Here is a 23,434-nt window from a genome sequence, read left to right as displayed (position 1 = left end):
ATTAATATGAAAACCCACACAACTTTCCCCTTTTGTCTTCAAAGTGAAAGGAAGCTATCAGCATCCAGTTCTGTGTGAGTGACCTAAATGTCACTCACACATGGCACAAAGACAATAGCGGAGGAAATTTATACTGACTAACAGGGGAAGAATAAGAACACCTGACCTTTGGTCCACTAGTGGCAAAAAGCACCAATCTGCTTTTTATTCACTGTGTTCCAGTTCTCTTTGCTTAGAACTCACTGCTAAGGACTGCACTGACGCTTGAAACCAACCTGTCCTCCTTGGTATAGTTGTACCAAGGAGGACAGCAAACATCATTTCTTTTTCCTTTTTACTTTCACTTTCCAAGGGGCTAAACTCCAACGGTTATTACATTTAGAAAGGATACAATCTCAGTGTTTATGATGACCTCCAGGCCGTTTGGATGGAAAACCCCGCTGAGGTTCATGTTGAACTTGTCGAACTTGTGGATGGCCCGTGACGCTCGCACATCCCACAACACCCCATCGTTTAACACCAGGTCGTCAGTGGGGTTGAAGGTGGCACAGTTCCTCTTGTAATTGTTGGCCAATGCGGGGTCATTCAGGGTCAGGATCTCCTGACCTGTCTGTATGTCGTAGATCTGGAGTAAGGAAGTCAGAAACAACAGTCTAAATATAAATCAATCAATCATTAAATCAATCAGTCTTAATTCAAGACACAAGAAGGGTCCATTGTAAAAGAAAGAAAGAAAAGAGATAAAACAAACCAAAAGATAAGGTGATGGGTTAAAAAAAACGCACAATATGTTATTGTTCACAGAGCCACAAATAAATGATAACGGCATGACATCATCAAAGCTTTCAATTTAAGTCAGTAACTAAAGATAAAAATTAGCATGTTAGTCTTTGTTGTTGCTCTCTAGATTTGTTGCTTTGTGAGTTTTGGACCAGAAGCAAACTAACTTGCCTGTATATGACAAAGTATTTGATGATTTAATATTTTCACGTCTGAATCATTACAGTAATTTTTCTATTAATTAAATCATTGCCTAATAGGTCTTAGTATGACCTTTACCATGACAAATTAAGAAAAGCAGCTCCAGATGACTGTTTTTATAATTATTAAGTTACTATTTTCATTTTAATGTTTATCTGAAATAAATTGCTTTTCATTAGAAATCCCCAATGGATCAGAATATAATACTTTATATTGCTTTCATTAGAAATCCCCAATGGATCAGAATATAATACTTTATATTGCTTTCATTAGATTACGAAAACGCCTGATGTACTAAAATGAATATAGTTTCATGTAGTTTAACCTCAAGCTTAAACTACCTTACAAATTATGACATTTGAAGGAGTCATCCAAAACTCTGAAGGTATAAATATTTACTATATACATTATATCTGACATCAAAAAAATAAAATATTCTTAATGATATAGTGAGCACCAACAGAAAGTCAATGTGATACGTACATGTGCAACCTGGTCCTTAGTGCCAATCACTCTGTCCTGACAGAGTTTGCTGAATTCAACGTAGTGATCTTCTCCAAAGGAGTTCCTGGGGATAGATGACATATGTGATATTTAACAATACATGATATAATGCTTTATTACCATTGATTAAAATGAAAACCGCCATGTGCAATATTTTTTACTTCATGGTAAAGATGCTGTCCATACTCCAGAGAGCTGACAGAGGGACGCTCCACGAAGCAGAGGTAAGAACAAAGTTACCGTCCTGTGAAATGAGGAGAAAAGGATCAATTTCAACCCAAAAATGTTTAGAAATTAATAGAAGAAATCTAAAAGCTAGTCTGCATAAGTTAAACAACTCAAGTTGCTTATTATTAATCAAGCAAATGGTTTGAAATCAAACCATTTTCTTAAACCTAAGCTGCTTTTTCTCTAAATGCCAAACTGTTCTCAGTGTGTTTTGGACCCAACTAATCAAACTTGAGATTTAAAATTAGTTTTCCCACCCGGGAAGGCTCGATGTGAGAGATGGCCGATCCGTGGCAGGTGTAGTCGGCCGCCTCCTCTCCGGAGAAGATGTTGTAAAGCTTGAGGTGACCGGAGCACGTTCCCAGCATCAGGAAGCGCTCGCGTGCCGAAAAGGCACAACAGGTGAAACTGCTATCGCCTCCACTGTTTTCACGGAAAACTGACAAGGGGCGAAACCTGAGGAGGAAAAACAGACGAAACAGAGTCAGAGAAAAAAAATCAAGCTTACGTTCGAGCTTTTAAAAAGACAGCTGTTATTTCTTACCTGCTGAATATTAGCTGTCTATCCAGACTTCCTCTGTCCACACCCCGGTACTTCGGATACAGCATCCTGCTCCCCAGACGGGCGGTGAAGTTGGGTGAAGCCTGTCGCCTCTGTTTGGACTCTGGGCAGCGGTGAGGGTTAAAAAGGGAAAAAGGTGGACAGGTGGTGACAGGATTCGAACAGCGGGCGTGTTGTTCTCTCAGGTACTCTGTAATGATGCTGTCAAGGGTCGGCGGAGAAGGCATGTGACGCTCCAGCTGCTTTTTCATAGCTGGGGTCTGTTTCAAAGAAAGAAACGTTTATGAAATCAGTGTTCTAGATTGCTGATTTATAGAGAAATCAGTCATCTAGATCAAAACAATAATGAAACAAAAATTGATGTCAAGAAACTGATATGCTTCAAGTTAACAGCACAACTGCAAAGAAGATTGGGGCCCTAATTTGATACAACAACAAAATTGCAAATAGTCTGGACGACTGGTGTAAAAAATTGCTCTGCTGATGATACAAGCATGAAACTTATCACAAATGTTCACCATCACATGCCTATCAATTCTGAAGGTGGAGTCATTTGAAAATGTAATTGCCTTAGCGCCAGTTTTGCAAAGTAACCGGCCACTGAAAATAACTTTAGTAATTTTAGAAAAATGAAATTTGGTACAAGATATAAAGCCTTTTGTTGAGAAGTGAGATTTCTATTCACAATTCATTCATTTCAATAAGCAAAGGTTCAAGCATAAGAGAGAAAATAAAAATAAAGAATTTTTTTCTTGACAGGTCTGAAACATGACTGTCATCTCTATCATAGAAGAGCAAAAATAACTCAATTATCAGATGTCTACCATATTGTTCAAAAATTATCACAATTAATTAAATGGAAAATATGGCATTACAGTCATGCAATTATTACTAGCACATTGCAGAAGTTTTATGAATTGAAACAAAAGGTTCGACTGACCTGTATGAAAGCACCATGGTCAGACTTCTGTCTAAGTGCACGCAGTTTTTTCCCCGAGCTGCAGTTGCCCCCTGGTCGTTCCCGAGAGAACAAAATTCGCCCAACAAGATGTGAGCTTTGCCCAGGATGAGGAGGCGTGTTGGGAGCCGCTGAGGTAGACACCATTGAACCGGACGAGTGAGGAATGGCAGAAGAACGGGAAGCGGAGGGGGTAGAGGGCGCTGAATTACCTGAGGATAAGGGAGAGGGCCCAATATTGGCAGCAACACGAGCTGTAACACCACCAGCAAACCGACAAGTCCTAGATTTGGAAGCGGAGGATGTAGGAGTGACACCTGAGGAGGTGGAGTTTGGAAAGAGAGATCCTGCAGGTAGGTTTGCCTCTTTGACGAGGGTATTTGCTGTGTCATGTAGTCCTTTAGCAACAAGGTGGTTCCTAATCAAAATGAGCAATTCCTTCTCAGAAAACGTGATGCGAGTCTGAGCGACAACGTTGGCTTTCTGCAGGCGAGACAGCGAGACCTCCGCGCCCATGATGAGGGGCTTGCCCGACACTCGCTCCGTCAGTTTGGCGGCGTAGCGACAGAAGCAGACATGTTCGCTCCGTTTGTCCTGCAACACCGGCTCCTTCATGAGCTGGGAAGGAGAAAACAAAAACATGAATGATTTTGTCTGAAAACTCTTAATATTTTCCATCGTAACAAGATTTTTTTTTTCTGATAACCTTTGAAAAAAAAAGTAGTAGTTTGAGTGAGAAATCCCACATTATTAAAAAAAATAAAACAAGTTTAAAAAAGTTAAAATTTTCTCTGAAATTTTCACAAAACAAGATGAGGAAAGTTTTAAGCAATATATTTTTGGTCATGTGATAAAAATCTGTAGAATTTTGCAACATGGAATACACTTGTAGAGATAGCAAACAAAAAAACAATAATTGTGTAGTCCTACTGAGAATAGTTTTAAGTTTTTTTGTGTTAAATATRAAATATTTTAAGTTTGTGAGAGAAAAACTGAATTTTTTTGATAGGAGTTTTGATTGAAGGTGTTATTGTCACCTGCTGAATGTGACCGCTGGCGAACAGCGGCAACTTGCTGATGATCTGTCTGATGGCGGTGCTACGAGAGAGTCCAACCAGAGCCTTACAGGCCAGCGCTCGGATCAGGTCTGCATCTGTGATGGGAACCTTCACCGACAGCAGAGACAGTAGCACCTGCAGCCAGGAGAGGGGCAAAGTATGATCTCTGGAATGATGAGGAATTCTGTTTGATAAAATATGCAGCATATAGTTTCATCAAAACAAGCAAAGGCATTTTGAATACCATGTTTGAGACAGCCTACCTTTATGCCGTTATTATTCTGCACCACTTGCCACATGTGGGCCAGCACCCTGTTGTGGGTGGGAGGAGGCTGCTGGGGTTGCCTGAGGGGGGCGACAGCAAAAGCACTGAGGCTCTGGTCCGGAGCGCACACACAGTTTATTATGACCTGAGGTAAACATGAAGAACATGATCAGACTGGGAGAAAACAAACAACTAAAACAGCTGCAGGAGATGATGCTTTCTGACGTGATTCTGAAACCTGGGCAAGACAATGTGAACTTATATATGTTTTAYATCTGTAAAAATAATACATAATAAATAAAAGATAAGAGAAAAAATCAGAGCTATCATTTTCATCCAAACTAAAGCTGTCTCTGAAGGTTGCATGACAAGTTCTCAAAAATAAAAGGATTCAGCATGCTCTTACCTTTATGTTAATTAATTTTAGTTTAAACAGTGAACAAATAGAAAAATCCAGTGAGCCAAGCTTACTTGCAAAGCAGACTTCTGAATCTCAGCATCATTGGGAAACACTTCACCTTCAGCAACACCCAGAATGATGCTCATACCTACACAAAAAACACAATACACAGAGAGGCACACAAAATCCTGAGATGAAAATCCATGAACTTCTCTTGTCTAAAATTGGTGTTAAAGCAGAGACGTTTTACAGACCTACAGTTGGAACAGGGGACCTGTTTTCATCGATAACTTCCACGGTATCAGCCAGCACTAACTGGACTTTAGGAACAACTGTCAGGATAGCCAGGATGTCCAAAGCAAAGCGAACTATGTCGCTCCTGGAGAGAAAAACACCACCAGATGAAAGAAAGGAAAGAAAAGAAGAAGGCAGTTAGTTCCTTCGCTGCTGCCATTTATCTTTCTGCTACATCTCTTTTTCTTAAAACTCGTCTCAGCTCATATTATTCCTACCGGCGAGTCAGATTACCTGCCATAGTAGGTCTTCCAGTCACAGGCTGCAGATATGAGCTGCAGCATTAAAGGAATACAGGACAACTTGCAGAAGACTTGAACTGGCTCCCAGGGGCCTTCAGGAGGTCCACACTCGATGAGAAACTCCATCATCTCAATTATTTGCTCTCTAGTGTTTGCATATGCCTGGAAACAGTGAATTATGAAGCTAAACATAAATTCACAATGCGCTGAGATGTACTGAAGATTTGAAAAAGTTCAAGGCACCGCATAGAAAATGGAATTTAAAAAAATAAGTTATGACAGAAACAGAAAAATAGGTATATTCATGTTGCAATATCCTAATTCAAACAATGCACAAACATCTGCCTGAGGGATCTCACCCATATGTTGTAAACAACAGATGTGATGTTAATATAATGTAATCTGCCATTATATTAAAGAGGAGAGAACTCATTAATATCCAAACGGACAGAAAATGACTGTCTTTCATTTTGATTTTGGATTTAAAGACAAACTGCTAGTTCACACTGAAGAAACTGTTTGTACCTTGTAAGGTGGCTGCTGAGGGATGATGGTGCCGCTTTCTGAAGTATGCAAAGACTGCTTCATTTGTTCTGTCTTCACTGCAAGGTGAGCCTCGAAGTACCTTCACAACCAGATTGATGATACAATATTCAATGTATGGTACAATAAACTGATGCAGGCTGAATGAATAGACACAGCATAAAAAAAAGGTTTTACTCTGAAACACAACATATTCAATTTCACTTATTCTAAATAAGTTTATTGTTTTTTTATCTGAATGTGCATTTAATATCACCATACCTGCGCAGCGCCATGCAGGTGTGCTTAGCCGTCTGTCTGTTGGAGAACACCTGGTCTTCATTCATCAGTGGTGCATCGTTGTCTGTGTTAAGGATCTCCAAAGTGCTGATCTACAAGGAGAAAGAAAGTTACTAAAGGAAAAGGAGGTTTCAGTTTCAGAGTATCGGGAAGAATTTCACATTTCTTTTCTGGAAAAAAAAAAAAAAAACATGATTCCGAAATTCCAACGGAACTTTAGTCAAAGATAATGTATTAATTTAGAAACAACTGCACCATCAGAGAAAAGTACTAACCAGATTGACCAGCCTGCGTAGACCATCCAGCTGGTCAAAGAGCTGCAACACCACCCTGAATGAAAAAGAAATGGAGAAAAACATGGTGGCGTGGCAGATGCCAGAAGCGTGGGAGGACTCCAACAACCACAGAGCGTAGGACACCAGGTCTGTCAGCACATCCCCTGGGAACATGCACACCTAGAGGGAACACGAAGAACAAGGCGGTAAGATGGGGACGATCAACCAAGACGAAAACATTATTCCAACATCTTAAAAAAAATAATCGCGTTAAATCTTTTTTTTTTTAACTGCCTAGAATTTTGCTGAAAACTAATATTTAAAGATCTCTTTCTGACTTGCATGTCAACATATGTGGTGCTCATGTTCACTGTACCCTCTCCATTGCATCCTGATTGTACGCCAGGTAGTAGAGGCAGAGGGAAACGGCTGTCGCTGCCATGGATGGCCTCGGGATCTCCAGGAGTTTCTGCACTCCTCCATGAGCAATGAACTCAGACGCAAACTTCTTATGAAGGAGAAGTGAGGCGAGATACTGAAGAGACAGGAAAACAACCAATGTTTATTTATGGAATCACTACCTTACACATTTACAGGTCTCCAAAGTGTTTTCCGTTGTGTAATTTTTGTTCTTTATTTCCAGATATTACTCATCTCTCTCTCTTTTTTAAAGCAGTGATAAAAATGTTTTACAAAGAATTCAAGTTGTTCAGACAAACTGAATCAACTACTTATGCTTTATGTATTCATGTTATATAACCATGGCTTGTCATGAAAAATAATCTGTTTTACAAATTTTACCAGTAATTTACTATAAAACAGGAGATTAGTTTGATGGTCACTACATTTTTAAAAATATCAGTAAAAATATTTACAGAGATTTATTCTAAAATGTCTGTAGATTGTTGGTCTATTCCAGAAAATGTAAAAAGCAACAAACAAAACTCATTGAAAAAGAAATCAATATTTTTTCCATCTGTGGTTGACTAGGATGATGAGTCAGGTTTTCAAGCTTTGATGGGCACTAATGTGAATCTCCAGGTGTCCCTCACTACTGAGCAACTCCACACAGCGAGCCCCACCCACAGAAGTAGAAATTATCTTCCACAGACAGACAGACGCCCTCTGGGGAGGGGGCTGAAGAGTAAATGATACCTTACTTTTGAATTCAAGGTCCAAAAATATGTTTTCTTTTATTAAATTACATTAGCAAAACAATTTTTATTTGGGGTGGACTTTGGCATTTTCTTTAAACAACTAAGCAGTACTTTTCTTGGCTTGCTTTTAAAATAAACTTCTAAAACATAAACAAAGATATTAATACAGTAGATTAAAAAGTAACAAATTTAACAAACGCAAAATAACAAACAATACATCAAAGCCTGTAAATTTATAAAGAAAAACTGCATCACGGTGTTTTTGAAAATGATCTCACCAACAGGGCATCAAATGTAAGCTGAACATTTTTGGTCTTCCTGAGGTCGATGTAGTTCATCATCATCGAACGAGTGTCCATTTTCATAAAGATTGCAAGCAGCTGCAGAAATCAAAAAGATAATTTTAATTGCAGACTTGTTTCACAAACTTAACTGTCTAAAAAGACAAATATAACCAATAGATCCCAAATTGTTTTTAAATAATTTTTAAAGGAATGGTACAGCAACTTTATATTTTAATGCATAAAAACTGTAAGCATCACATCACCACTCTTACCTCCTGGTAATCTCCAAGTGGTGTCAGATACTGCAGGATGAGCCTCTGCTCCATGGTTGGGCTCAGCGGCAACAATCGGTACTCTGAGCCAATCAGAATGGAGCTCATCTCAGACCAGGATGAGCTGCCGCTTGTCTGCTCGCTGGTAGCAGCCACCTCGGCCTCGTCCTCAGTCCCGCTGGCGGACGTAGTAAACTTTAGTTTCTGTTTAGTCTTCCTCCCATTCTCAACCTGTTTCGTCCCTCCTCCTCCTTCTTCTCCTCCCTGAGTGTCGTCCTTCTCCTTCGAAGTCGGATGTGGGCTAGCTTGGTACACAAAACGTGGAAGAAGACGAGCAGAGCTGCTGCTACCACCACTGTCTCTCTGGGCCGAAGATTTGTCATTTGAAATCGAGCTGCTGCTCTCTGCAACATTTTTTTCTTCTGTCCCCTCCTCAGAAAATCTTGTCTGGATTTGCTGATGTTTTGTGACACCTGACATATGGGGAGCTTCGTCTTGGGAGTCTTGAGGTAGATTCTGGGCAGTGTGGGTGGGACTGAAGCAACTCGTGTGCTCTGCAGACTGCAACTCGTGTAAACGTTTGATCATCATGGGTACCTGGATATGGAGAGCAGAGTAATTGCAAAAATAAATATGCTTTTTAATGAAGCTGGGTTAAAGTAAACACTGCTAATGAAAAATAAACCAATATTTTTCTACAAATGAGGTGTGACACCCACCAGATGAGCGTTTTCTTCTTTATGGCTCGTGGCCACTTCCTGGTTGCTCATGGCTTTGGCCAGCAGGCCTGTGGCATAGATGCATAATGGCCGCTGAGCTTCACGGGCCCATGTGAACAACTTCCCAACCAGACCTTCCTGTAATCCACACAGAACAAAACTGACAGCTGACTGCTTTGCTTAAATTAATCAAAAGTTAAAGATGTGTTTCTTTCTTTTTGACTGCTAGAAATAATTATAACTCTTTGCTCAACACATGAAGACCCTGTGCACCCTTATTAAAATCAGCTCTTTAAGCTGAGAAGTTCACATAATTTCTTCAGGACAAAGGATATAAGAATTGCATTTTGTAATTTAACACATTTCATTTTCTTGCAATAAAATGAATCAAATAAAAATAAAATGGCCATTCTTTTCTCCAATGAGATGCAGTGTGGCATTGTCTAATGTGTGTTTACCTCAACCTTTAAATGAACTGGACACCTTCATTTTGGAGCAATTAGAGTTAAAATAAAAATTCTAAAAATTGGCACTCTACTCCCAAGTCCTAAAATGTTACGTTATAAAAATGTAATAAAGACACACATTCTTGTTTTTCCCCAGTTTCACTACAAAAAAAATATATTTTCAACAGCTTGAGACCTATCCATACATATAAAGTTTTTCATATTTCATATGTTTTTATGTCTGTTCTGTTCAAAAATTTAATCGCTTTTTTATAGGGAAAAAATTATTAGTTTCAACTAACATTTTGGCCAAATTTTTTTTTCTATTAACCTAAAAGTAGTTGTTTGTGATACGTAAAAACTCATTATTATTATTATTATTTTTTTAAATTACGTCTTTATTACACTTTTCAAATACCTTTTTTTTTTTACTTGCGCAATGACCTACTCGCGATGACGCGAGTAGGTCATGGCGGACATAATATGGCAAGCCCTTTTAGCATAAAATCGGATACGTCAAAAAAAAAGTTTTGTTATCGGAAATATAAGTGCGGTTTTATCACACCACACTTGAACTTCAGATATCTAAAATTGGTTTATGACTAAACATATTAGTTTATTCAGATATCTGTAATAAAATTTTGACTATAAAAAAGAACCTCTCTGTGACGCCTTCTAGTACATTCTGACTAATATAAATATCAACTTTACCATTAGGTTGTATGGAGGATCCATTTAAAGAAGGCTGCAATAAATTACTAACATCTGATACAGACTCATTCAATACATATGAAAATTATTGAAAGGTCAATTTATTTTAAGAACTGTATCACTAGGTGAAACACATTATTTTTGATTAAATGCACAGATGGATGTTTGAAAACCTTTATCTTAATTATGATGATTTTCCACTTACAGTTAATGAAAACATGGCATTGGAAATTAGAACACATCAGACCAATAAAAAATGTTTAAAAACAGAAACGTGGTCTTAATGAAAAGTTTGTTTAGTGTCTGCTTAAAGACTGTTATTTTCAAAACATAGGAGAGTTCTTTCTATGCTGTGGCATTTTCTGTTGTACAGAACAGTCAGTAATTTGCAGACACCCAAAATTCTGCAGGCATTTGTTTGGACAGCTTAGTGGAAGAGCAAGAGGCATACAATTTCTTAATTCAGAAATCTAATTTTGATTAATCAAAATTAAGTTCAAAATATCTTAAATTGTCATCATAAATATGGGATTCTTGAAATGACGAATTTGGTTACACCATTTGTGATATGTTGAAAAACATTTTGGTCCATCAAAATCTAATTGAAAATATTGTGAATTGCTCATTTTACTATTTACAATGTAATTAAATTACCATTCCCGATAGTTAAAACTTCACCAATTGTAGACAAAACCCAATTTTGGACATCTAGATTTCCCAACTCTGGTCCTCAAGGCACACGGACCTACATATTTTAGAGGTTTCCCAGCTTTAATAAGCCTAATTCAGCTGACTGCAGTTCAACAAACCCCTGTTAATCAGTCATCAATTGAAATCAGCTGGGCTGAAGGAAGGAAATACCTAAAACATGCAGGGCAGTGTGCCTTGAGGACCAGGGTTGAGAAACACTTATCTAGAATGTAATTAACGATAGTAAGGCGAAACTGATTTTATGCTAAACGGCTTACCATACTTGCGCCAACGAACAAACCAAAGCAAGTCGTCAAGGCTCATGTTACCATGCGGACGTACCGTGAGTTGTGTGTGGCTAGTCTAGTAAGAGTTTTTGCATTTGAGTAAAGAAAAGTTAGACAATGCCACACTGCGTCGCTTTAGGTTGTCATTATAACACAAAAAAGAACCGAAATACTCAAGTGAGTCTTCATCGTTTCCCAAATGAAAAAAAAGTTAGAGCGCAATGGGCAAGAGCCGTTGGAAGAATACATCTTCCTAAGAACCCATATTTGTGCTCTCAACACTTTTCTACAGAGGACTATGAGTCATTTGTACGTGCACAATTAATGAAGGAGCTAACGGGCGGTCGTTACCCACGCAAACTAAAACTGAATGCCGTGCCAACGATTTTTTCCTTCAAAGCGCCTCAACACCACCCGGCAGCGGTAGGAAAACCCGGGGCAAAAGGTCTGAGACTTGCAAAGCTAGGAGCTCTAGATGTTGGCGAAACTACCGCCACTGGTACAGTACGTCAGCTCACGAACCGGACAACGGTAAGTGACATTTATTTCTTTATTTAATATTTTACGCTATCTCGCTCTCTCCTCTAAATCAGTTTGGTCCGCCTCATTTTCATTTCCTCTTGTCATTTATCAAATAAATAAATAAAAAATACTGTTCCGTGTGTACAGAGCTAGCGTCATAGCACCTGGTGTACCTCATCTACCCAAGATGCATTCCAGCGTAAACATGTCCTCTGTGTGATGAATGTTGACTGTGTTTAATTTAAATATATAAAAACGGCTTACGTACAATATTTTTGCCTTATTGCTTTTACATCTTAAATAAATGTTTTAAAGTAATGTCTAATGTTAGAAATAAACTTGACTCCCTTTTACAACCTGAAGTAAGATATCTCATCAATAAGTGTAGAGCCTGAAAAATATTACAAGAGCTCAGGCTTCCAGTTTAAGACACCAAAAACCTGTGGAAAAAACACGAATGTCCACCCATTAGAGCAGGATTAAAATCCAGAAATAATGTGAATTTCAACGGCAAGCGGCTTATAGGAAAGCACTAGTATGTGGGAATTTTATACCAAACAGGTCTTAAATGCAATTTCAGACTTAAGAATATTTACACAAGTTTAATAAGTAGAAGGGATGTTAATAATGTCCTCTTTTACTCCAACTCCAACTTTCTCTTTCACTCTGTATGATCTAATAGGAATAAATGTAAAAAGTACCTTTTCTTCAAAGACGACAGCCGTGTCCAGACCTGGGACAATGTTCTGAAGGAGGCGACATGCTGCTGTGTTGAGACTAATGTCTCGACTGCTCATGATATACGTGTCCAAAAGCTGCAAGATACCGGAAAATCTTATGGAAAAAACAATTCAAATTTCCTTAACTAACACTTCTCAAATGGAGAATATTTAAATTTTTAGATTGACATGATTGATAATAGTTGGAATTTAAATTATAACGTATTATGTACATGTATCCTAATTTGTTGGACATGCACACTTCATAGACATATTGCATTAGTAAGAAATGTACACACATAATGAATAAGACATACAAACTGTAAAGGTTACCGAATTAGTGAAGTCATCATTTAAAAACAGCATCCTCAGCAGTTGCCCCAGCATACAGTTTGGGTCAGCTCGTCCTGAAAGATTACACACAAGAGGAAGTCGACAACTGATCAAAAGTGTTTTAGACTAAACTCACTTAAACTAATCTAACTATGTTTTTGAGGTTTAATGAAGTTTAAACAAAAACTGAACATGGAGCACACAAAGTTTGAAAATGTGCACACACCTGGATGACGATCATCAAAGGGATCAGGGTCTGATTTGTAATATTCTTCTGTCTCCTGTTCAATCAGCTCAGATATCCTACAATAAAATGTAGGATACAATAAAATGTTGGCGCAAGAAAAAAAAAGTTTACATGCAGTTACTTCTCCAAAAAGAAGTAACTGCAAATGATGACCTCTGCACAAAAAGAAAGGATCTGACCTTGTTAAGATGGACACCAGTTGCTCTGTGGTTCCCTGCCGCGTCTCTTCCCACTCGTCCAACAGTCTGGCGAGATCTGCTTTGGCGTCCACAGCCATGGCGACGGCCACGGCAGCCGATAAAGCGGCTGACCATGCAGAAGACAGCACAGCAGACAGGGCAGGTGATGGATCTTCATCTTGGGAGGACATTGCACCCTGGAGAGAACAGGGGAGAAGATGGAATGACACCATATTGACTCTATATAAAGCGATGAGACGAATAAATCGTGCAATCATAGCTTTTGACTTGTATGTATTGTAATCATCAGGGGGGGGGGGAATGGTTCAGATCAGCTTCAGACAAAGACAGAAATTTGTATTAGATGATAAAAGTCTAATAAGGACAGCTTTTGATAAAATGTAAAAGGAAAAAAATAACATATCTCAAACAGAAAAAGTAGTTTATTCTAGATTAGTGTTTCCCCAACTGCTTTGGTGTGAGTTTTTATCTTTTAGCCTCAGTCGTATGAATCCAAAATAAAGGGTGGAGCATGTTCAAAGCACCTAAAAATAAACCAGAGAAGCTGAAAATGTACTTTTTTTCACTCTTTTCCAATTTTGTTAATATTTGGGAGCAACAGGAATTTACAACTAAAACTTAACAGAGTTTCTTAGAATAATCAAGATAAATGCTGAAGTAAAGCATGAAATACATTCAAATAAAATGCAAATATATAAAGTCAGATATAGTATAAAGGTCTAAATATGCCACAATAAATAAATAATTTGTCAATCCATTTTTGCATGTCTAATTATTTAAATTAAACTGCAATGTAGTACACTAATAAAAAAGCAATACGTTAGCTATTTTATCATATTAAATGCATAACTAAAAGAGGAAACAATTAAAACGAGCTCATTATGTTAAAATCATTATCTCAATTTTGGGTATTGATTTGCAAATTCCATGTTATATGTGCTGCAATGCATCATACTTATCACATAGCATCTAAAATACTTAAATAGAGGTGAATACTTTTAACATGTTTGGATTAAAAATTCAAACAATTATTAAAAGATTAAAGTAAGTGTTGGACTATGTATTTGTATAAATAAATAGAGATTGATGCTTTAGAATAGTACGTGCGTATTATTTGTCTAATTTTGAGTAATTTCAGTCACTTCTGGTCCCAGTGAACACAGTAAACTTCATTCGTGAACCTGAACTACAAATAGAAGCGCTTCTGTTGAATCTTCCCGTTGCTTTTGCTCATGATTTCCCCTTAATACTTACCCTTAGCTGCCGTGAGAATCGTCGCGGCCTCATCTTGACAACAGCCGTCAGAGGTCGTGACAGATGAAAACAGTGAATGTTTTAAACCCGCACCAACAGGTGGGCCTGTCTGCTGCAGGACAGCTGGTTTATTTGTTGCTGCTTCAGTTACTGGGCTTAGCTGGTACCAAACTCATTTAACAGCAATAATTTCAAGCTGCACCCACTGAGTCCTCCGCATAAATATCTCCTGTTCATGTGACGGAGAGATAAGCTCCTAAATGAGTCTCCGAGCTCCCCAACAGCATGTTGACACTGACAGTCAGTTGCCTCATGTAACAGCTTTAGCTAGCAACGCAACATCATGTTTTTGTGCATTACTTACACGAGAATAGGCTTTCTCAGCTCCGTGTCGCTCGTCTAACTCGTTAGCGCTTCCTTTACTGGTTTTCTAAAAAAGCTTGCTTGAAAGTAATAAAAAAGTAATCTCTGTCTGACAAATTTAAGAAGGGAAAAAAGTTTCACGTTTATTTTCAAACTTCTCCCCGGCGAACGTACGCTACGTCACCAAACGACCAGTCGACGTTAGATGACGAAATTAGACGAATTGTTCTCATGGGATTTGTAGTCCTCAATGTATCCGGAGAGGTTTGCAGCTCTTGCGAGCACGGAAGAAAAATTTAATTCAGCATGAGTATACCCAAGAAAATATTCAAAACAGAGCAATTCCAAAGACATTGCTGTGTCCCGTTTTGTTCGGCTTCCTCCAAATGTAATAGTTTTCATTCTTTTCCTACCGATTCCGACTTGAGGAAACAATGGCTGATAAACATACGGCGTGATCCTTACACAGTTACCGCTCACACCAAAGTTTGCAGCGGACATTTCACTTCCGATCAGCTCATAGAGCCAACATCTCTAACTGGTGGTCGGAGGCTGGTTAAAGGTGCTGTACCAACATTGTTTCAATGGAATATCTGTGAAGGTAAAACAGAACCACCCCCTCCTCCACAGGCACAAGAATGGCACAGTTTACAGAAGGACCATAACTACTGCTTTATACCTGGACCCCCTGCAAAGAAAAGGTCATTTTCTTCTGAATTGGACAAGTCAATCTCAGCAACAGAAGACCAGTCCAAATACGTGAAGAACCTGAGGAAGAAAATTTGGGAGCAATTTATTCAGCAAGAGTTTTGTTTACAACGGTTTGCTGGCTCTGATGACGACATCCAGTTTTACACAAGGTAAACCTAATTTTTGTTTCAGCTTTGTATTTTTTGAGCTGAGAAGGATGTCAAAAAGTAAACAATATAAATACAGTTTAGTTTTTGACTTATAAAATCAGTATCGACCAAGAAAAGCTGGGTCATTTGTCTCGTAAATAAAGTCTATGTGTGGAATTTAATCTCAGTATAAATTCAGCTGTTCTGTGAAGGCCTTAGTCATTTGTTAGAGAGCATCAGTGAACTCACAGCAACATGGAGATCAAGGAACACACCAGACAGAATAGATGTTAAGATTTTAAAATGCTAGACAAAGATTTGAGCATGTCAGGACGTTTCAGTCAATCGTTACAAAATAGGTATACACAGCTGAACTGATAAGCCAGACCAAAAAGCTTGAAGCTGCCAGCTAAAGGTGGTTCTACAAAATATTGACTAAAGGGGACTGAACACAAATGCATGACATTCTGTTTATAATTTAAACAGAATGTTTAAATTATAAACATTATGTTTAAATGTTAATTCTGTTTAAATGTTAATTAAACAGAATGTTTAAATTATGACCTTCTGTTATAATTTAACATTATAACAGAAAGTTAAGTTATAACATTCTGTTAAATTTAGAACTTGTTTGAAATTTGTTTCAATTTCAAATAAATTGAAACACTTATTTCATTTCAAAACTATACATGACAATTTTATTTTGTTTTTCAAATAAAATTCCCAGTCAAGATTTTTTTTTTACATTACTACATGTGAAACTGTTCTAGGGTTCACTACTTGTGGATAGAAAAGCCAAAGAACTAAATAAATKACTTTAGTAGTTACATTTGATATTGGTGTGATAACAGGATATGATTMATGTCTCCATTTTTAAATAGATTTCCAAGCTACAAACATTTGATGGCGTTTTGGTTTTTGATTGAGCCTTGGATTCATAAAATGATCAGGATGTCAAGAGCTAAATTAGCTGCCRAGGGAAATGAAGAAATGATGACCTCCGCACCGTCATTAAAGGTAGGCCAAAGGGTTTGCTGGTAGCATCATGGGTTGTACTCTTCTTAACACGTTCTCTCTTATTTCAACCTCACAGAGGCAGCATCTTCAACCTGTTGAYGAGTTCTTCCTGTTCCTCATTTTTCTGTCACTTGGTATGAAAGAAAGGGACCTTGCAATTCGATTCAACACTCACCAGTCCATTGTGAGCCTCGTTATTGCAACGTGGACAAATTTTCTTTTCACTGTTCTGGGGTCTCAGTGCATCTGGCTTACACAGCAGCAAGTGCAAGCTTATCTTCCTGAGGAATTCAAGGATTTCCCTGACACTCATGTGATCCTGGACTGTACAGAGCTGAGGTGTCAAATACCTCTTCCCCAGATGGACATCAACCCCACTCACAGATCCCTCTGCACCATGAGAGCCTTGGTTGGCATAGCTCCACACGGTGCTGTAACATTCGTCTCTGATCTATATAGAGGTTCATTCAGTAATAGCGAGCTATTCAAATGCTCTGGCATTGCTGAAAACTTGACCGAAGACATGGCAGTGATGGTAAATAAGGGCTTCCTGATCAGGGATTGTTGTGAGTGTAAAGTGTACCCCCTTTCTTTTCTGTCCAAGCACCCAGGAGACCAGGCCACAGCAAGACTCAAGATGCATGTGGAGCAAGTCATTGGGAGGGTAAAACAGAATAAACTTTTTCATGGCATTGTCTCTCTGTCACAGGCCTACAACATTAACCAGCTGTTTGTAGTTTCATGTTTGCTGTCAAATTATCAGAACACTGCTTTAGTTAAAAAAGGGGTTCATTGAGGATCTGTGGGCTTAAGCCACAAAATGTACACAAAGATTTGATCTACAAAGCAGTGAAAAAAACTACTTGCAGCAGATACATTTCTGTCATTTGAGTCGAAAGCAGACGAGAAAACCGATTCTCATGTGCTGCTAAATTAGTTCTTGGAAGATAGTTGGAACTCATTCTATACGTTGAATATGTTGAGAAATGTTTTATGTTGGATACGGTTTTACAGTTTGGCATTGCATGCTTCACTAAGTTTGACTATTGTTTCAGTTAAACTGGTTTTTATGTTTTGGATCTGAAGCAGATTGTGAAATGATTCTACTAAAATGCATTGGATTTATTTCAATAAAGTTTTGATTGCTGAATTGGATATTTGAGAGAAATTCTATACATGTCTTAAGTGCATTGAGATTACGCTACAAAAAAGCTGAATAAAAAATACTGTACAAAGTTAATTGAAATCATTTGTAAAGTTCATCTCTTAAACCATGTTTTGTCATCAACAATCATAAATAAAAATATGTAGCATAAAATAAGTTATTTCATAAATATTCACTTCCTGAAAGTGATTGACCTAATTCAACAGTGGTCCAATTGGTGCTAGTAGTCTCACAGTGAGAGAAATGGATATCACCTGATTGCTGTGAGAGTGTCTCGAGTGATGAGGAATATTTTTTCACTTTGATATTAAAGTTGTTTTTTTATTTTTTTGTATTGTTTTTGTCAAACAGCAATATAAAAGGATATAATATTCAAAGAGGTGAATACTTTTTATAGGCACTAGAAGTTTTGGGATTTACCTGATTAAATGTACTTAAATTAAAAGGTGTAAATTGTGTTTACATAAGTATTTTGTACTTCTCACATTCCTGATTAATTAAGTGGCCTACACAACATTTAAATCCATTTCAAGCTACTGAAGCTTGGCTTCGAACATATTTCTAGCATTGTTTTGGTGACTAACACACCCTSCAAACATAGGAAACACATTTGTTATTAGTGTAGTYACTGTTTACATGTAAAAATTGAATATGCTGAAAATTCTTGTGCTGAGTTTTGCATAATAAGCAGTTCCATTGTGTGAAACAACACCTGCTATCTAACTGTAGATTAATCAAAAAGCTTAAACTGAAAAAAAATTAGGATGTAGATTTTAAATTTAACATCAGCTTCATGGAAAGAACCCAGTAGGAGCATGGTTCAGCGCTATGGTTACTGATCCATCTTTTGTTTAGTGTTGCCTTCAAACCGCTACTACAACAATTTTGATGAAACAACCTTAATAACCGCAATACCCAACTTGATTCATGTGGTCAGTATGAACTTCTTTTAAATTAAAAAATTTTAGTCATTTATTAAATTATCCAATCATTTAGACTTACTGTATGTTTTTGACACTCTTCTGATTTGAACCCCGTGAATGGGACAAAAACCTTTTCACATCTACACATTTAGTGTGTGTGGTGACTCACTTTTCCTCATTGTCCTGCAGCACTATGCTCTCACCGACTTCTCCTGAAAAAAACTATTTTTAGTAAACACTGAATAAAATAACAAATACAAGTCTCATTAGGATTGTTTCTGYTTCTGGGGCCATGACCCTGGTCATGTAATGAAGCCCCAAGTGTAATCTTAAGATCATTTTAAAAATCATTTGTTAGAAGACAAACATTGAGAAAAAWGTAAACTCTGAGAAAACAGCCACAAGTAACTGTCCAAATACTGGAACATATGCAGTCTGTCAATTACAGCTGCATGATATTAGAAGATCAACTACTGGGAACATTGTAAGTATTATGATGATGATACTGGTTGTAATACATTTGAATTTTGTCCACTCCTGCATTTCTCATCTAAATCCCATAGATAGTCTGCAGAATCTGTTAAATCCGGTGTGTCCATCCATTTATTACTCTGTGTATCTACTAAAATAAGCTTCCGATGTACCATCACAATAATGTTTTAGATTTTGTTTGWGTTTAGTTTCTATACGCTTTAAAAAATAACTAAACAAACATGAGGAAGTGAACACATAGCCTAAGCTAAAAGCAGGGAGTCTCTGTATATCAGGTGAGGGTAGAAAACAGGCAAGACACTATTGAACTTTTTTTTAAAAGGACATTTTCCTCATCAACATATGTAGAAGGCTACTTACTTATTCTCATAACAAAAGTACAGGAACATACGCTTCAAGGCCCCTGATTTATGTGACAGCATGACCATTTATTTCTGAGATATCTTTCTCTTCCATTCTGAATAAATATCAGGGATTTAAATTTAATATTTTGGTTTTAAGAGGGAGAGAGACAAACCAATAACTAAGTTCTTCTCTTGGCGGGGGATATTGGTATTGCTACCACCACCTACACTGGACGGTTCCATACTGGGAAAACATTCAAAGCGGGCTGTGATGTGCTCTTTCATTTAATCTGGGATTTATTTCTGGTTGGCTAAGCATCAATATATATTCATATTTATACATATCCACACACAGTTGATGAGCACCACAGGTTTTATCTTTTCCAGTGGAATCCAAATGTGACCAAGACACAGCACCTATGTCCAGGAAGCAGTAAATAGTTGATATTTCCCAGGAAGAAGGAAATCTTCCACCTCCATGAAGAGAAAAAAAAGCAGGTGGTTTTAAATTAAGCCTGTTTAAATGGAGTTCTTAGTGACATTTGCACTAAGCATATAATACAAACTGACAAGACTTTAGGTAACAGCATTAGGTGTCAAATTTATGTTATTGGAGCTGAGAATGTGAGATCTCATAGTTTGGGTCATTTATGTTTTCTACATAAATGCAGTTTTAAAACCTTGTTCAAATCAGTTCTACATTTTCAGAATCTTTTAGGATCAACCCAGGCACCACTTCAGAAGATAAAAATATTTAGCATTAAAAGTTAAGTCATGCTAGTACTCTTGTGCTAAGTATGTTTTCTTATTAAAATGTAATAGTTCTAACATGCCAACTAAGCAAAGTGAGCCAGTCTGACCTAATAAATGAAGAAGTAATTATTTCTGTCATTAATTTTTTGCTCTTCGTTTTCACACGTCTTAGAAAATACTCCAAGATGCAATTTTCTTGAGTTTATCTCTTTGCCGGCCTCTCAACATCTGAATTGTCACTACAGATGAACAGATGGTCACTTGTCCCGATCCTGGTTCTGTTAGAGGTTTCTTCTTTTTAAAATTGAGTTTATTCTCTCGACTATCCCGCAGTGCTTGCTCTGGATGAGTTAGACCATGGAAGTAAGATTTCAATGCCATCTGAGGGAGTTGACATTTGATGATCCACTGAATCTGGCTGCAGTAATGTGAGTCCACTGCCTTGCACTGTACATAACGGGATTTAAATTGGGCCTATAATTTGCTTTTTCATGACTATTCTTAACTAGAGCATCCATCCATCCATTTTCTTTCACCCTTGTCCCTCAGTGGGGTCAGGAGGGTTGCTGGTGCCTATCTCCAGCTAGCGTGCCGGGCGAGAGGCGGGGTCACCCTGGAAAGGTCGCCAGTCTGTCACAGGGCAACACAGAGACAAACAGGACACACAACACTCACACACACACTCACACCTAGGGGCAATTTAGACAGACCAATTAACCTGACAGTCATGTTTTTGGACTGTGGGAGGAAACCGGAGTACCCGGAGAAAACCCACGCATGCACAGGGAGAACATGCAAACTCCATGCAGAAAGACCGGGGCCGGGAATCGAACCCAGAACCTTCTTGCTGCAAGGCAACAGCTCTACCAACTGCGCCACTGTGCAGCCCTTAACTAGAGCAATATAAATTAATTTAATTGGGAAAAGAAAAGCAAATGTGCTGGAGGGATTTCACTTTTATTCCAAGATTAAATATCAAAATTAATATTTTCTAACATTTTAAGATCTTACTTTAAAAAAGCTATTTGCTTGTCTGCACTAGTAAAATACTGGCAGTAGTTTTATTGCATTTCATTTTCACACAGTCATGTTTTGAGGTTGATGAACCCCTGGTAGAATCCTGATGACAGGCAAGACACTGATGAAGTGGAGTTTAATCAAGCAAAAAAAAAACAAACAACTAATAAATCCAGATTTACAAATAAAACAGTTTAGATTAATTAAATGTGTTGCAGCTTTGTAGGGGGTCAACGCTAGAGAAGCTGAAATATTGATGGCCAAACAATACATAGTAAAAACAAATGAAACAATAAACATAATCAAGAAGAACACAAAACTCAAAACCAGAATGACTAACTAAGCTCAGTCCATAGCAGTTACTTCCGTTGGTGCAAGAAATATCAGTACTTAGTAACAGCTGTTTTTGTACCAGATTGTTTTCTTGGAAGCAAAAAAGTTTTGTTTTTTCACACTTTTTATTAAATATTTATAAATAAACTAATGAACATTTGTGCAATAAAATCTAGCATTTTTGAAAGAATATAGCTTTCCAATTCTGCATCAAGTGAATGACATTGAAAGTCATGTTTTGACGTCATTTGATTTTGCCTTCAAGTCAGTGTGGTGCCACAAAGTCCATCAGATGAAATGTACTCCCCTGTGTAGCCACAGGCCATGTCATGAACACAGTGCCAACGGTGTCAGTGGGAGTCAGTGGGAGCTGCATGTTCTGAAACACTTCACTCTGCCAAATTGTGATCATCTGGTGTTGTGGGAGTAGTTTATAGCTGCCAGGGATTTATTCATTATTTTAAATTCTAGTATTATCTTATTCATGGTCATGAGAGACAAACAACACACTCGTTCCTATCTAAAATTGCCAATTAACCTGCACTGCATGTTTTTGCAGGTAAGTTGAGCACACACAAAAAGTATAAATATTTAAGTTTATATGAATGTTTTTTTTTCTCCATATCAATACATGGGAAATATCACATGCAAAATATTGATATAATTCAGAAAAAATGATCTGGCAGACCAGTTATCCATTTTCCTTCTTCCTTATTTATCTTTTCACTTTAAGAGCAGTCCTAGAGTCTCCTTCTGTCACAATAACACTCTGTATATGTTACTTCATTTCATCCTTCTTTGTTGTCTTGTTTTTTTTCCTTTTTGGCAGCCCCATACTTTAAATCTTCTGTTCAAAACATAAAGCTGTGAAAATATTACCCCCCTTACAGCTTTATTATAGTTTTGCTTTTTGCCAAAACTAAATGTTTCAGATAATCAAACTGATCTTGGTGTCAGACAAATTTAACTCAGGTAAATGGAAGCAACCAATCCCCAAAATTCAGATTATTCTTATTAAGGACAAAAAAGCTATACTTTGCATATTAAAAACGTTCACCTGGATGATGCAGCAGGTCAATGCTTCAAAGCACTCGCATCTGAAAGGCTTACAAAAATCCACAATCACATAGAGGTTTAAGAGTGGCCTATTCAAAGTTTTGACACAAATCCAATACATATATTTGTGCAACTTTAAACATGCAATTTATTATCAAATGTAGCTTTCATTTAAACAATAATGTACAGAAAAGGATTTAAAAAACATATGTAAAAGACTTCTTGCAGGGTTGCGGGGGGCTGGCATCCATCCCCAACAAATGGCGAGTGAAGGGCATGGTACACCCCGGGCAGGATGAAAGTGGCAAAGCAGAACTTACCTGTACGGAGGCAAATCACAGTGCTATGTTCATAGCATACAATGTCTCTACACAATTTTACCTTAACTTTTTTTTTTTTTTTTTTTTTTATGAAGCACACCTGTTTTAGTTTAGTTACTCCTCTATCCATGTTATTGTTATTTTTCTTTGGATTCATTCCCTAATAAACTGAATCATGTCATACCTCCTTCATCTTTTCTGCCCACAAGCTTCTGATGGGAGCCAACATTCCTCACGAAAAAAGAAACTTCTCCTGGAAGATGTTGTCAGGACGACTGTGTTTCTATTGGTGGCTGTGGAGGTACCATGGCAACCATAGACCTCAGCCCTCCTAGGTTCATTAAGTGTTGGGGTCGGTGGGATCAAGCAGCTGGTGAAGAGC

The 23,434-nt window shown here is 37.7% G+C and overlaps 2 protein-coding genes across 12 annotated transcripts in view; one reads left to right on the top strand and one right to left on the bottom strand.

Moving 5' to 3' along the window:
- LOC103464804 (protein VPRBP-like) overlaps positions 1-14,983 on the bottom strand; it is a 19,620-nt gene extending 4,637 nt beyond the window's left edge. The window contains exons 1-23 of one of the 5 annotated variants that reach the window (XM_017305030.1): positions 14,431-14,579; positions 13,156-13,352; positions 12,956-13,032; positions 12,730-12,803; positions 12,379-12,492; positions 9,022-9,159; positions 8,303-8,899; positions 8,025-8,126; positions 6,966-7,124; positions 6,590-6,769; positions 6,297-6,406; positions 6,018-6,117; positions 5,485-5,654; positions 5,211-5,335; positions 5,028-5,104; positions 4,555-4,701; positions 4,271-4,426; positions 3,216-3,851; positions 2,258-2,535; positions 1,971-2,169; positions 1,647-1,729; positions 1,465-1,549; positions 392-625 (exon numbers count right to left, since the gene is read on the bottom strand). In XM_017305030.1, coding sequence (XP_017160519.1) covers positions 392-625; positions 1,465-1,549; positions 1,647-1,729; positions 1,971-2,169; positions 2,258-2,535; positions 3,216-3,851; positions 4,271-4,426; positions 4,555-4,701; positions 5,028-5,104; positions 5,211-5,335; positions 5,485-5,654; positions 6,018-6,117; positions 6,297-6,406; positions 6,590-6,769; positions 6,966-7,124; positions 8,025-8,126; positions 8,303-8,899; positions 9,022-9,159; positions 12,379-12,492; positions 12,730-12,803; positions 12,956-13,032; positions 13,156-13,352; positions 14,431-14,463 — 4,071 coding nt within the window. In that variant the 5' untranslated portion in view covers positions 14,464-14,579. Of the gene's footprint in view, positions 1-391; positions 626-1,464; positions 1,550-1,646; positions 1,730-1,970; positions 2,170-2,257; positions 2,536-3,215; positions 3,852-4,270; positions 4,427-4,554; positions 4,702-5,027; positions 5,105-5,210; positions 5,336-5,484; positions 5,655-6,017; positions 6,118-6,296; positions 6,407-6,589; positions 6,770-6,965; positions 7,125-8,024; positions 8,127-8,302; positions 8,900-9,021; positions 9,160-12,378; positions 12,493-12,729; positions 12,804-12,955; positions 13,446-14,430; positions 14,582-14,794 lie in introns of those variants that run through there. The other 4 variants (XM_008409167.2, XM_008409166.2, XM_008409168.2 and 1 more) reach the window with 4 other exon arrangements.
- On the top strand, positions 11,091-23,434 carry LOC103464805 (uncharacterized). 7 transcript variants are annotated; one of them, XR_001776658.1, is made up of 5 exons: positions 11,091-11,464; positions 11,556-11,686; positions 15,424-15,653; positions 16,514-16,649; positions 16,726-17,889. XR_001776658.1 is itself a non-coding variant. In XM_008409171.2 (5 exons), exons 2-5 carry the CDS (start codon positions 11,480-11,482, stop codon positions 17,443-17,445), a joined length of 1,293 nt encoding a protein of 430 aa, XP_008407393.1. In that variant the 5' UTR covers positions 11,100-11,332; positions 11,448-11,479; the 3' UTR covers positions 17,446-17,889. The 7 variants fall into 7 exon arrangements, 2 of the variants coding, with proteins under 2 accessions (XP_008407393.1, XP_008407392.1); XM_008409171.2 differs by having other exon boundaries at positions 11,100-11,332; positions 11,448-11,686; XM_008409170.2 differs by having other exon boundaries at positions 11,100-11,686.

The sequence above is a fragment of the Poecilia reticulata genome, linkage group LG5 (assembly GCF_000633615.1).
Source record: "Poecilia reticulata strain Guanapo linkage group LG5, Guppy_female_1.0+MT, whole genome shotgun sequence".
Lineage (NCBI taxonomy): Eukaryota > Metazoa > Chordata > Actinopteri > Cyprinodontiformes > Poeciliidae > Poecilia > Poecilia reticulata.
This window is presented reverse-complemented; position numbering and strand designations above follow the sequence as displayed.